Source organism: Somniosus microcephalus, chromosome 15 (assembly GCF_052327205.1).
Source record: "Somniosus microcephalus isolate GS21.2 chromosome 15, FLI_Smic_1.0, whole genome shotgun sequence".
Classification (NCBI taxonomy): Eukaryota; Metazoa; Chordata; class Chondrichthyes; order Squaliformes; family Somniosidae; genus Somniosus; species Somniosus microcephalus.
In genome coordinates, this window is record NC_141001.1 from 98,578,789 (window position 1) to 98,593,689 (window position 14,901).

General features: G+C 43.2%; 1 protein-coding gene across 1 annotated transcript in view; it reads right to left on the reverse strand.

The window, feature by feature from the left end:
• Positions 1–14,901, reverse strand: part of LOC147107099 (protein kinase C-binding protein NELL1-like) — a 974,256-nt gene that overhangs the window by 357,054 nt on the left and 602,301 nt on the right. Inside the window, exon 13 of the mRNA XM_086008154.1 lies at positions 759–881. Coding sequence (XP_085864280.1) covers positions 759–881 — 123 coding nt within the window. The remainder of the gene's footprint in view (positions 1–758; positions 882–14,901) is intronic.

The window sequence follows — 14,901 nt, forward strand, 5'->3', positions numbered from 1 at the left end:
GTAGGAATGGGCTCGACGTTAAGCGCTCCTTCTTTTCCCAGGGAGTAGTGAGCCTCTGGAAGGTGTTGCCAGTTTGTGTGGTATGTACTGAACTCTCTGTATGCCTTCAAGAGGGAGCTAGATAGGTTCTTGGCTGGGGTAGAGATCACACCATAAAGAAGATAAGTGGATTAACAGTTAATGTACACATTGTCAATGTGATCTCCTGGACTGGTTTCGATTGCCTGAGGGGGTCGGAGAGGAATGTTCCATAGTTTTTTTTCCCCTTACTGACTCTGTTTTATTTTCCTTTTTTTGTCTTTCCCAGGAGATTACATGGCTGAAGTGGGTGGAGTGGGCAGGGGGGCAAGGGGAAAGAGTGTTTTGTCACAATGCTCCAGGCATCGTGAGTGTGGGGCTGACTTGATGGGCCAACTGGTCTTTTCTTGCCCGTCATTTTCGTATGGGTCAAAAATGGCTCTTTGGGAATAGAACTGATGCCGAAACTTTCAGAACTTGACAGCTTCCAGGATTCTTAAAGTTACAGCAGTTGCGAAACTGTCAGCTTGCGCCAAGATAGAACGAAAAGAAAAAACAAGTCAGCTGAACAGAAAATTGTCTTAAAGTTAGTGTACACTTGTAAAAGATGATTACTTAGGTTTGGATACTGTGACGCCATCCAGTACTGTGTTCTCCTGGGCTTGGATGTACATGTCAACGTTGTTAAGTCAGCGTGCAGTAAAAATTGCGCATTGTTGCAAACCAGCTGCAGTTCCTACCTCGACAGATGGTCCCATTGCCCACATAGCCAGGTTTGCAGGTACAGCGGTGGCCTCGGACGGTGTTTGTGCAAATTGCCATCTTGTCACAGCTGTGCTTTCCACTTCCACATTCGTCATGCTCTGGAGGAGAGAAAGCATTCTGCTCAAGGGGTTGTGATCGACAGCTCTGCAGGTCACATTAACAGGAGTCAAAAACGGAAAAAAATCAATCGGAAGGTGTGCTGTACAAATAAATCGCACCATGGATTCCCAATTTACAGAAGCTTAGTCCCTGGGTTTGAATTCCTAGAGAACAGCAGAGCTGATGAGTCTTTTCAGTTTTAGAATTAGAGATGCTCATATCTACCACCTTTATTATATAAGATCTTTTACTTCAACTGTTAGTGAAACAATCTTTATGTTGAAAGAAAAACACTTCCTCTCAATTACTAATACAATAGCAAAATGCTGCGGATGCTGGAAATCCGAAATAACAACAGGAAATGCTGGAAAAACTCAGCAGGCCAGGCAACATCAGTGGAGAGAAAAACAGAGTCAACGTTTCAGGTCGATGATCTTTCTGACGAAGGGTCCCAGACCTGAAACGTTAACTCTGTTTCTCTCTCCACCGATGCTGTCTGGCCTGCTGAGTATTTCCAGCGTTTCCTGTTGTTACTTCCTCTCAATTGCTCTTTGGGTACAATGGGTCTCCTATTACTGCAACCAGCCAGCATGAAACTAAATGCAGGACTGCAGTTATACTGTCGCTCATGTGCAGCTCAAGTGACGTAAGATTACCTTCTGCAGGTTGTCTCGCAACACTTCAGTAAGTTGGAACTTTGCAATTAAACTACATAGCTTACATTAATATGAAGCCAAGATCATTTTGCATCAATATAGATTGTGTTGTACAACAGGTTTTTGGAACAATGGCAATGCATAATCTTATTAAATAGTGTACCTTCGATTGTGCTGTTAAGAAATATAAATGTGCTTTATTCATACTTTCTGTCATAAAATAATGGCCTCGAAATTGGATGGTCCTGTTTTTCAGGTACTAAACAGGCACCTAAGCCTCCAATGCAGCGTGCTCATTATGAGCCAGAAGTATGCCGCCCACCATATTGGTGTAGGCATAAAAAAAAGTATCCAGGGTCCATGCCTGAATCATATTCAAGTAAGGGGCTTAATGCCTGTTTGAAGCGCCCTCTGCAATACAGGAAACTTTGGTTTATCTGGAGGTTAACTGTCTGGAATGCTCGAGTCACCGGCAAAAATCAGGAGCCGTTTCGTTAGGTTTTTTTTCTTTTCGTTGCTTTTTTTTCACCAGTCAGGCTCTGCAAGGTCTCGCTGAAGCTGTTGCTAAGCTACAGAGATGCTTGCAAGGTACGGCTGACTGTTTAGAAGCTGTTGCCAAGCAACAGGGTTTGTTGCCAGATACGGAGCTCAAAATCTCCGTATGTTTCAACATTAGCGCTAGTTTGTCCGGCAGTTTTGATGGGACGGCAACAGCTCGGTCCCGTCAGTGCCGGATAGCACAAAGTTTCCTGTACTGGGTTACCCTAAGGCAGCCAGCACCAGCTACATTCAGGAAAACCAGGTCTACATGCGGCCCACCAGGCAGTCCTTAAAGAGACCACTGCAGGCCGCAACCAGCAAGGTAAGTATTTAAAATATACTGACCTGACTGTGGAGCCGCCCGGGCCGATGCCTGCCACCGCTCCAGATCACCGTCACAACCCTCCTGATCCCGGACTCTACCCTCCCTGATCGCCAACGGCCACTACTCACCCTGCCTGATCCCGGCACTTCTACCCACCCTAATAATCAGCCCCTTCTGTTCCAATTATAACAAACTTATTTCTTGTTAGGTAGAAGAAGTAATCTATCAATACTAAACCCTTCAACCAGTAAGATCCTAGAAACTCATCATTAACACCATATGATTGCAGAAGAGAGAGTTATCACAAAAAGCAGGCACAGGGTTTTATTTTAATAATAGCTGTGGCTTGAAATTATGCAAAATACTAGGAAGGATTTCCCAAAGGTGAAAATTTGTTTCATACCTTTGTATGACAGCAAACAGATTAACCCTCTCCATACACACTAATCGTCTGATAATGTGACGGGTGCTGTTAATAAATTCCAACTTGCTAGTTAGACAGATTTTTCATCTCAACACTTCAGAAAAACACAATGGGCCATTAAAATCTGTTAGGTGAAGAACAGAACATTATTTTGCGACAGGTTAGTATCGGAATATTGTGTATTGCTTTGCTCTTTTTGGCTTGGTCCCAACAACAGCATCCAAATTTATTTGAGTATACATGGGGCAAAATGTATATTCTGTAGAATGTGTATATTGAACAAATGCCAGAAATGGCTAAGACTTGATACTGTAATGATAAGCTTTTCCAAGAGGTGATTTTCCCTTCCCATGCTTGGAATGTAAAGCGATTAATAAATGGTTGTCTGGCGTGGGTTATACAAGATGTTACCTTTCTTTTTCCCCCCCAACAGTAGCTGATATTTTAAGTATCCTATCCAGACGGTAACATACAGTCTCAACAGTATGACTGACTTGAGTTCTGGGATAAGGTCATTCAGAGGTTATCTTTGTCCCTAGATCATTGCTGTCAACTCCTTTTTCTATCTAATCTTTTAATGCAATCCACCGAGAACACTTAATTGGAAGGACACAAAATCTGCATGGTAACCTCTTCGCCATTCCACATCTAAAGTAAGGCGTGCATCTAATGGAAGCAGTATCAATTGCAAATGAGTTAGAACTGCAATGTTTCAATGCATCCTGAAAACTATAACGTTAGGCCAATTAGGGAGGCATTCACCTGCTCAACATTCAGCACACGGTCCTATTATCGAAACAGATGCTGGGGATGCGTCCGCACATCTTCTGCCTTAACCCCTTTGTGGCTTTCCGGCATCACAGATTGTCAAGCAAGCACAAACTGCTCATATCTGGGCAGCTTATTCTTTTCTTATTGTTTTGATGTCAGGAACTCAAATGCCTTGTTTAGAAGATCCCGTGACTTGATCCATTTCAGGGATATCCTAATCCTGGCAAATTCTGGTTTAGGTTTTGACCATACAGCTGCTGTGTTTATTATTTGAAACGAGTTAGGTTTAGAGGGTTTCAGCACCTTTAACATTTTTACAGCTCGACACTGAGAATTAACTTTCCTCATCTCCTCCCTACTCATTAAAGATATCTCTGTGCTGCAGTCAAAATATTTACTTTTGAACCTACTAATGCTTGTAGGCTTGCCAGAACATGTATTATTATTATTATTCGAACTCTAAATTTTGTTTAACGCACATATTAATACTATTTAATGCAGCCATTTTCATCGAATCATAGAATGGTTACAACACAGAAGGAGGCCATTCGGCCCGTCAAGCCTGTGCCGGCTCTCTGCAAGAGCACTTCAGCTAGTCCCACTGCCCCGCTCTTTCCCCGTAGCTCTGCAATTTTTTTTCCTTCAGGTACTTATCCAATTCCCTTTTGAAAGCCATGATTGAGTCTGCCTCCACCACCCTTTCAGGCAGTGCATTCCAGATACTAACCACTCGCTGGGAAAAAAAGCTTTTCCACCCAAATCATTCCCCAGAACCTTCCTCATTGAGCCGGAAACGTACTGATCAAGAAAGTTCTCCTGATCACATTAAAGAAATTCTTCCCCTTCTCTGCCCTTTACACTATTACTATCCCAGTCTATATTAGGATTGTTGAAGTCCCCCATTATCACTACTCTATAGTTCTTGCACCTCTCTGTAATTTCCCTGCAAATTTGCTCCTCTATATCCTTCCCACTAGTTGGTGGCCTATAGAATACATATAGTAGTGTAATGGCACCTCTATTATTTCTTAACTCTAACCAAATAAATTCTGTCCTTGACCCCTCCAGGACATCCTCTCTCTCCAGCACTGTACATTCTCCTTAACCAATACTGCCACCCCACCTCATTTCTTTCCTTCCCTATCTTTCCTGAACACATTACATCCAGGAATATTTAGTACCCAATCCTGCCCTGTTTTGAGCCAAGTCTCCGTTATCGCCATGACATCATATTCCCATGTGGGCTATTTGTGCCTACAGCTCACCAATCTTATTTACTATGCTTCGTGTGTTTACACAGATGCACTGTAAACCAATCTTAGACCTTCTTGTATTCTCTCTTAGTCTGACCTCACCTAATACCATAATATTTCTTACATTTTGAAGCTGAAAATGTTACACGGCATTTTATTAATTTCTTAGACTTGTATGCTGCTCTCTCTCTACCCAGAGAGTGGTTAGAATGTGTATGTTGCTACCACATGGAGTAGTTGAGGCCAACAGCATAGATGCATTTAAGGGAGGGGGTGGGAGGTGGAGGGGGCTAGGCGAGTACTTGAGGGAGAAATGAATAGAAGGATTTGCTGCAAGGGTGAGATGAAGTAGGATGGGAAGACCAGATGGGCCAAATGGCCTATTTCTGTGCTGTAAATTCCATGTAAAATGTAAGAGAAATCAAATACCTACATATGATATCCAATTATTACAAGCACGATATAGGACTCAACAATGTTGGAGTGGTGCATGGTGGCCAAGTGTTCAGAAGTTTTTTTAAATTCGTTTATGGGGTGTGGACGTCGCTGGCAAGTCCAGCATTTATTGCCCATCCCTAATTGCCCTCGAGAAGGTGGTAGTGAGCCACCTTCTTGAACTGTTGCAGTCCGTGTGGTGAAGGTACTCCCACAATGCTGTTAGGGAGGGAGTTCCAGGATTTTGACCCAGCGACGATGAAGGATCGGTGATATACTTAAGTGGTGCTTCCAGATGACTTGGTACTTGACCATGAAATTGCTCAGAATATTCTCAAGACAACATGCTTATGACTAGCCAAGACTAATTTATTTTGCACTTTATCTTAACAGTTTTGAACAATATCCAGGACTGGTTTTGACATGAAAAACACTGATTTAATTACAAAAAATTAACTTGCTGCAATGCGAATCTGTGTAGTCTACTGGGCTGCCACACTTACTGCAATTTTACCAGCCCCTTCTCCAAAGAGGCCAGTAAATGGGAAAGCATGCTACAAGCTGGTTTCAAACGCCCATGAAATTTAAAACCCAGGTATCACTAAGAACACTTGCATCACCTGGAGTAACAATTAAACTCAATAAATATGTTAATTATCATGATTTAAACTCACCGCCTTCTTATCTGCAGTGCTATTCCACCACTGGATACTAGTGAAATAAAGCCAATAATTCAAACTTGAAGCAGACAGTCATGAAATAATTTGAAGCTTCAATCAATTTAGGAAATTAAATTAAACTCTTATATTATTACAACTCATTGAGATTTTTCCCCCCCTCTGCAGGTATCTGTGCAATCAGTCATCACACAGCTCTGCCATTAGAAGAATAGTAATCTACTCCAATTTAAAGTCGACTGGCATTTGCTGATTTATATCCGAGGATCCTGACAGAGGCGAGGGGGAAAAAAAATAACGGAGGCTCCGATTATAATTTTTTACAATTATGTAGAAAGCAAAATTGTGTCAGAAGACTGGAGGGTGGCAAATGTGACACCCTCTTCACAGAAATGAGTGGAACTAACGGGATTGCTCTTCGAACAAGCTGGCGAAGACGCGATGAGCTGTATGACCTCCTTCTGTGCTGTACTATTCTATTACGATAGCAAAATACTGCAGATGTTGGAAATCCGAAATAACAACAGAAAATGCTGGAAAAACTCAGCAGGTCAGGCAACATCCGTGGAGAGAAATTTGAGTTGATGTTTCGGGTCAAACCCTTCTTCAAAACTGGAAAAAATAGAAAATAGATCGAAGGCAGGGCTGTGATCGAACAAACAAAGTGAAAGAGACAAAAGAAGTAGAAGAAACAATAAAAGGTATTCAAAGCCAGACGAGATGGTAATAGGCTGAGATTAGGTGTGAAGTGTACTGGCAGGGCAAGAGATAGCTGCCAGGTGGGAGAGTGAAACAAAAGGAAAGGGGGGGGGGGAAAGGAGTGGAAAAATTACAGGTACAAAATTAATAGGGGCCGAGGTTATGATCGGAAGTTGTTGAACTCGATATTGAGTCCGGAAGGCTGCAAAGTGCCTAATCGGAAGATGAGGTGCTGTTCCTCGAGTTTACATTGAGCTTCCATGGAACAATACAAGAGGCCTATTCTATGATAGGCCAGCCAGTCTTACTTCAATTGTCGGTAACTTGCAGATCACTGTCAGTGCATTACAGAATCCCATCCTTGAGGGGCACAATGTCATCCAGGTAACTCTATGTGTCCTCACATTATGTCCTGTACTTCCTTTACTCTGTAATGCTGAAATGCTTTGAACTACGATCTTCAGAAAAAAAGTAGCAAAATTACCTTCCTTGCCACAAGACATGAACAACCCAAGTTTGAAAAAGCACAATGGTTTTGCTTTGCTCAAATGTAAACACAATGATTGTGGTAATTTATCAGTTTACACAAATGATCTTGTGACAGATGGCATTAAGGGCAGCACGGTGGCATAGTGGTTAGCACTGTTGCCTTACAGCGCCAGAGACCCGGGTTCGAATCCGGCCTCGGGCGACTGTCTGTGTGGAGTTTGCACATTCTCCCCGTGTTTGCGTGGGTTTTCTCCGGGTGCTCCGGTTTCCTCCCACAGTCCAAAGATGTGCAGGTTAGGTTGATTGGCTATGATAAATTGACCCTTAGTGTTAGGGGGATTAAATACGTGGGGTTACAGGGATAGGGTGGGATATGTGTTGGTGTAGGGGTTACGGGGATCGGGTGGGATATGTGTCGGTGCAGGCTCGATGGGCCAAAATGGCCTCTATCTGCACTGTGGGGTTTCTGTGATTCTGTGATTAAACACCGCACCGTTTTCTGACAGATTTTAAGGTAAAATGTTGTACTTCTTGAGTTGAAGCACATCAATACTAAGGAAATGGGCAAAATGTCATCAATAAGCAATCGCAGGCTGGGTGTGACACTGCTCAGAACAATAAAGATCTCTTGAAAAAGCTACACCAATGAACCTTAATCCGAAGCTTTAGAAAAACACTCCCTGCTGCACAAATCTGACATTTCCATTGCCCAGGGCCACCTTTCCTTATGGGGCTGTCCGTGTGAGATTACTAAATTTAGTGCCAATTAGTGAATTATGGGTAGTCCCCCTTGGAGTTGGATTAACACTGCTCAAACTCATTTCACTTGAGACTCGTACAAGCTACAGGATTCGAAAAAAAACTTATCACATCTGTCTGAGTAGCATTGAAGCCTCATTTTCTCGATGTGAGCCAACACTGTTCTAACGCGCTATGTTGTCCAGTGTGCTGACAAATGACTAAACATGGTTACAAGCAAAACGTTACATTGCGGACCATTACTTCAGACCATGAGAACGAAAGACTTTGGTGAAGGAACTGCAAAGTAATCTTTTCATGGGAAGTGGCAAAGATCTTTGTGGAAAATCTAAAAGTGCAAGATACCAGAAGTGCAACTTCTCGCTGAGGGGAAGATAATCAACATCAGGAGTCAAACCTTCTCTGAATGGTTCAGCTACTTGTGGGGGAGAAAAACCCCACCAAAATGCATTTCCACAGTATGTTTGCAAGAATAGCTCACAGCTGCAAAAATAAAAATGAGCTAAAAGAAAAATCAGTCACTCACGTATCATGTGTGATCTACTACTGCCATTAAAAAGGGACCAGAGTAGAGCCAAAATGCTCAAATCCTCTATCCATGCTAATAATATATTTGCATGGATAGAGGATTGGCTAACTAACAGAAAACAAAGAGTCGGGATAAATGGGTCATTTTCAGGTTGGCAAACGGTAACTAGTGGGGTGCCACAGGGATCAGTGCTGGGACCTCAACTATTTACAATCTATATTAATGACTTGGATGAAGGGACCGTATGTACGGTAGCCAAATTTGATGATGATACAAAGATAGGTGGGAAAGCAAGTTGTGAGGAGGACACAAAGAATCTGCAAAGGGATATAAATAGGTTAAGTGAGTGGGCAAAAATTTGGCAGATGGAGTATAATGTGGGAAAATGTGAGGTTATCCACTTTGGTAGGAAAAATAAAAAAGCAAATTATTTTTTAAATGGAGACTACAAAATGCTGCGGTACAGAGGGATCTGGGGGTCCCTCATACATGAAAAACAAAAAGTTAGCATGCAGGTACAGCAAGTATTTAGGAAGGCAAATGGAATGTTGGCTTTTATTGCAAGGGGGATGGAGTATAAAAGTAGGGAAGTCTTGCTACAACTGTACAGGGCGCTGGTGAGAGAGTTTTAGTCTCCTTATTTAAGGAAGGATATACTTGCATTGGAGGCAGTTCAGAGAAGGTTCACGAGGTTAATTCTTGAGATGAAGGGGTTGTCTTAAGAAGAAAGATTGAGCAGGTTGGGCCTATACTCATTGTAGTTTAGAAGAATGAGAGGGGATCTTAGTGAAACATATAAGATTCTGAGGGGGCTTGACAGGGTAGCTTCAGGTTAAGGGATCGCCCATTTAAGATAGAGATGAGGAGAAGTTCCTTCTCTCAGAGGGTCGTGAATCTGTGGAATTCTCTAACCCAGAGAGCCGTGGAGGCGGAGTCATTGAATATATTCAAGGCGGAGATGGACAGATATTTGAGCTGCAAGGGATTCAAGGGTTATGGGGAGCGGGCGGGAAAGTGGCGTTGAGGCCAAGATCAGATCAGCCATGATCTTATTGAATGGCGGAGCAGGCTCGAAGGGCCGACTGGCCCACTCCTGCTCCTATTTCTTATGTTCCATGTTCTTATCCTGCTGGCTGATGTGGAATATTGCACACTGAAAAATCTGCTGCGACACAGGTAAAAAAAGAAAGCCACTAAACCGGTTAGCAACAACACAGAAGGGACAGAAAAAAAAAGAAATGCTTGAAAATGTGGAGCTAAATCCAGAACCCCTAAAATGACCTTACTGACATCTATGATGGTGGTGACATCGGGACGAGGCCAGTAGGATTATCCACTTTGCACTTTTGGATGAAGATGCTTGCAAACACTTCAAGCTGTTTCGAACTCACATGCAGGGCTCTGCTATAATTGAAGTTCGGGATCTTCATGGAGTTTCCTCCTCCTGTTCATTGCTTGGTTGTCCACCATTATTCTCTACTGGATGTGGTTGGACTACAGAGCTTAACTCTGCTCCACTGGCTGTGAGACATAGAAACATAGAAAAATAGGAGCAGAAGTAGGCCATTTGGCCCTACGAGCCTGCTCCGCCATTCAATATGATCATGGCTGATCCTCCATCTCAATACCATATTCCTGCTCTCTCCCCATATCCCTTGATGCCTTTTGTGTCTAGAAATCTATCTATCTCCTTCTTAAATACCACTGAGCTCTGTCTATAACTTGCTTCGTTTGATGTTTAGCATGTAGGTAGCCCTATGCTCCCACTGAACCAACTTGATGGTGATAGAGGAGAGAGGGATGTGATGGACCATGAGGTTACAGATTGTGATAGCATACAATCCTGCTGCTGTTGATTCCCCACAGCTGTCACTGATGCCAAATTTTGGGCTGCTAGATCTGTTCTTAATCTGTTCCACTTAGCATGGTGGTAGCACCACACTACACATTGAGGATGTTCGCACTGTGGAGACAAGACTTTGTTTTCACAAGAGCTATGTGCTGTCATTTCTATCAATGCAACTTCAAAGTGCAATCTATTTCTGATGTATTCTTTCCTGACTGTGAACAGAACATTGCCATTAAGGCAAATAACACATTGATTTACAAGACTGAGATGGCTGATAGTCACTTGTATCTCTGTTATTTAGATAAAAGATAAAGATCAAATAAAGTTAAAAAATCATAAACCTTTACTTCAAATTTGAGGAAATATGTAACCTACATTTCCTGTACTATCACGATTGAATATCCATGAATAAAACTTGTTATTTTATGCAGTAACTACAAATAATAGCACCATTCTAAGTCATGATTTCTTTGATATGTGACAGAGCAGCTAAATCTCCTCAAGAAAACTAGTTAGACTCCCTTGAAAGCTTTCTAATATAATTTGAAGGGAACATATTCATATCGGACCTTGCTGCCTTAATCGGATTGACCAAACATTGCCATGATGGTTTGAACCAGCAGACCTAGAAACAGTTAAAATGCCCCTTATTTCATCCTCTGTTTGAATAACCTAAACTCAAAAATGCCAGTTATAATTCGCAATAAGCAGAGAAAAGGAAGGGGGTGAGACTGTATATCGGGGCCTTACATTTGTGGGAAGTGGCACCTGTACATTCCCCCAGCTGCTGAATTACCTCTTGAGAAATGGGGATTGCTGAATGGAGACCAGAAATTATATCATACATCTGGTGGAGGGAGGCGGGGGGGGGATTTCTCTCCAGGTTGTATTTGCACACTTCTTTGCAGCTGGCTTCAAACAAGTACGGATGAAAGCCTAGGAGCAGGTCAGACACAAGTGAAAATGCATCAAAAATGGGTGAAAGATCATTTTTTTCTTGAGGGGAATGCCCCCAACCTCCCACTTGAAAATAAATTTTGCACCATAAGGACTCATTTCCCCTTTCCAAAATTTCTAAATCCATCACTAGAAAAATTGCATATTTTCCCTAATAATACAACAGATAGAAGATTGGTATAGCTGCTGAGGTCATGGTACGTTTTATGCCCCACTGCACTCCCATTGTAACTGCTTCTTTTCACATGTCATACGCAAGGCCATTAGGTTTGAGTTTTCACAGAAAGACTTAAATGTAATCCCAAAACATCAATAAAAATCTTGAAATCCAATGTAATAAAAATGAATTTCACTTATTCGGTCATCTGAAAGCAGCAGCCTTGGTCATAGGCCTTTATTCAGGACTGTTATCAGTTATAGGGGTGAGGGATAAACCTGGTAACTATAGGCCAGTCTAATGTCACTGGTGGGAAAACTGCTGGAGACCATTGTCAATGACAAAATTAATTCTCACTTGGAGAAGCATAGGTTAATAAGGGATGGCCAGCACAAATTTGTTAAAGGCAACTCATGTCTGACTAACCTGGTTGAGTTCTATGATGAAGCAACAGAGAGGTTTGTTGAAGGTGGTGCAGTAGATATTCTTGAGCAGTATGTAACTGAACCGACCAGGAGGCAAGCAACCTTAGATCTGGTCCTGTGTAACGAGACAGGATTAATTAAAAATGTCCTAGTAAAGGATCCCCTTGGAATGAGTGACCATAACATGGTTGAATTCCATATTCAATTAGAGGGTGAGAAGGTTGGATCTCAAACAACCGTGCTAAGCTTGAATAAAGGAGACTATGAAGGTATGAGAGCAGAATTGAGTAGAGTCATAGAGTCATAGAGTTTTACAGCACAGAAAGAGGCCCTTCGGCCCATCGTGTCTGCGCCGCCCATCCATCCCTGTCCAGTCTAATCCCATTTTCCAGCATTTGGTCCATAGCCTTGTATGCAATGGCATTTCAAGTGCTCATCCAAATGCTTCTTGAATGTTGTGAGGGTTCCTGCCTCTACCACCCTTTCAGGCATTGAATTCCACATTCCAACCACCCTCTGGGTGAAAAAGTTCCTCCTCAAATCCCCTCTAAATCTCCTGCCCCTTACCCTGAATCTATGCCCCCTTGTTATTGACCCCCCCACTAAGGGGAAAAGTTCCTCTTTATCTACCCTATCTATGCCCCTCATCATTTTGTACACCTCAATCAGGTCCCCCCTCAGCCTTCTCTGCTCCAAGGAAAACAACCCCAGCCTGTCCAGCCTCTCTTCATAGCGGAGGCGCTCCATCCCAGGTAACATCCTGGTGAATCTTCTCTGCACCCTCTCCAAAGCAATCACATCCTTCCTATAGTGAGGCGACCAGAACTGCACACAGTACTCCAGCTGTGGCCTCACCAGCGTTTTGTACAGCTCCATCATAACCTCCCTGCTCTTATATTCTATGCCTCGGCTAATGAAGGCAAGTATCCCATATGCCTTTTTAACCACCTTATCTACCTGCTCCGCTGCCTTCAGGGATCTATGTACATGTACACCAAGGTCCCTCTGACCCTCTGTACTTCCTAGGGTCCTACCACTCATTGTGTATTCCCTTGCCTTATTTGTCCGTCCAAAATGCATCACCTCGCACTTTTCAGGGTTAAATTCCATTTGCCACTTTTCCGCCCATCTGACCAACCCGTTTATATCGTCCTGTAGCCTGAGGCTTTCCTCCTCGCAATTTACCACCCCACCAATTTTCGTGTCATCTGCGAACTTACTGATCATACCTTTTACATTCTCATCCAAATCATTTATGTAGATCACAAACAACAAGGGACCCAGCACTGATCCCTGAGGTACCCCACTGGACACAGGCTTCCAGTCACAAAAGCAACCTTCGACCATCACCCTCTGCCTCCTGCCACTCAGCCAGTTTAGGATCCAACGCGCCAAGGCACCCTGGATCCCATGGGCTCTTACCTTCTTGACCAGTCTCCTATGCGGGACTTTGTCAAAAGCTTTACTGAGGTCCATGTAAACCACATCCACAGCATTTCCCTCATCCACCCCCGTAGTCACCCCCTCGAAAAATTCAATCAGATTTGCCAGACATGATTTACCCTTGACAAAGCCATGCTGACTATCCCCGATTAATCCTTGCCTCTCCAAGTGGAGATTAATTTTGTCCCTCAGAATTTTTTCCAATAATTTCCCCACCACAGATGTTAGACTCACTGGCCTGTAATTCCCTGGTTTATCCCTGCTACCCTTCTTGAATAATGGTACTACGTTAGCTGTTCTCCAGTCCTCTGGTACATCCCCTGTGGCCAGAGAGGTTCTGAAAATTTGTGTCAGAGCCCCTGCAATCTCCTCCTTTGCCTCCCACAGCAGCCTGGGATACATCTTGTCCGGGCCTGGGGATTTATCCACTTTTTGGCCTGCTAAAACCGCTAGCACCTCCTCCCTCTCGATGCTAATATGTTCAAGTATGTCACAGTCCCCTTGCCCGATTTCTATGTCTGCATCGTCTTTCTCCATAGTGAACACAGATGCAAAAAATTCATTTAAAACCCCGCCTACATCCTCTGGCTCTACACACAGATTGCCACTTTGGTCCCTAATGGGCCCTACCCTTTCCCTGGTTATCCTCTTGCCCTTAATATACTTATAAAACATCTTAGGATTTTCCTTTATTTTGCTCGCCAGTGTTATTTCATGGCCCCTCCTCGCCCTCCTAATTTCTTTTTTAAGTATGCCCCTGCACTTTTTATACTCCTCTAGGGCTTCTTCCGTCTTTAGTCTTTTTTAACTGCCAAAAGCCCCCCTTTTATTTCTAATGCATTTTTGTATATCCCTTGTCATCCAAGGTTCCCTTTGCTTGTTGGTCCCACCCTTGACCTTTACAGGAACATGTTGGCGTTGTACTCTCTCTATTTCCCTTCTGAAAGTCTCCCACTGTTTTGATGTGGATTTTCCTATAAGCAGCTGCTCCCAGTCCACTTTGGCCAGATCCTGCCTTATCATATTAAAATCGGCCTTCCCCCAATTTAGAACCCTTATTTCCGGGCCGTCTTTGTCTTTTTCCATGACCACCTTAAATCTCACCGAATTATGGTCACTGTCGCCAAAATGCTCTCCTACTGACACTTCCACCACTTGCCCGGCTACATTCCCCAGAATTAGGTCCAGTACCGCCCCCTCTCTTGTAGGACTTTCGACATGTTGGCTCAAAAAGCTCTCCTGGATGCACTTTAAGAATTCTGCACCCTCTGAGCCTTTCACACTCTGACTGTCCCAATTTATATTGGGTAAGTTGAAATCCCCCACTATTATTACCCTATTATTTTCGCACTTTTCTGAGATTTGCCTACATATCTGTTCCTCTATCTCCCCCTGACTGTTTGGGGGCCTATAGTACACTCCCAGCAAAGTGCTTGCCCCCTTTTTGTTTTTAAGTTCTACCCATATGGCCTCATTAGAGGAACCCGCTAATATATCATCCCTCCTTACAGCAGTAATTGACTCCTTAATTAATATTGCAACACCCCCTCCCCTTTTACACCCCCCTCTGTCTCGCCTGAAGATTCTATACCCCAGAATATTGAGCTGCCGGTCCTGACCCTCCCTCAACC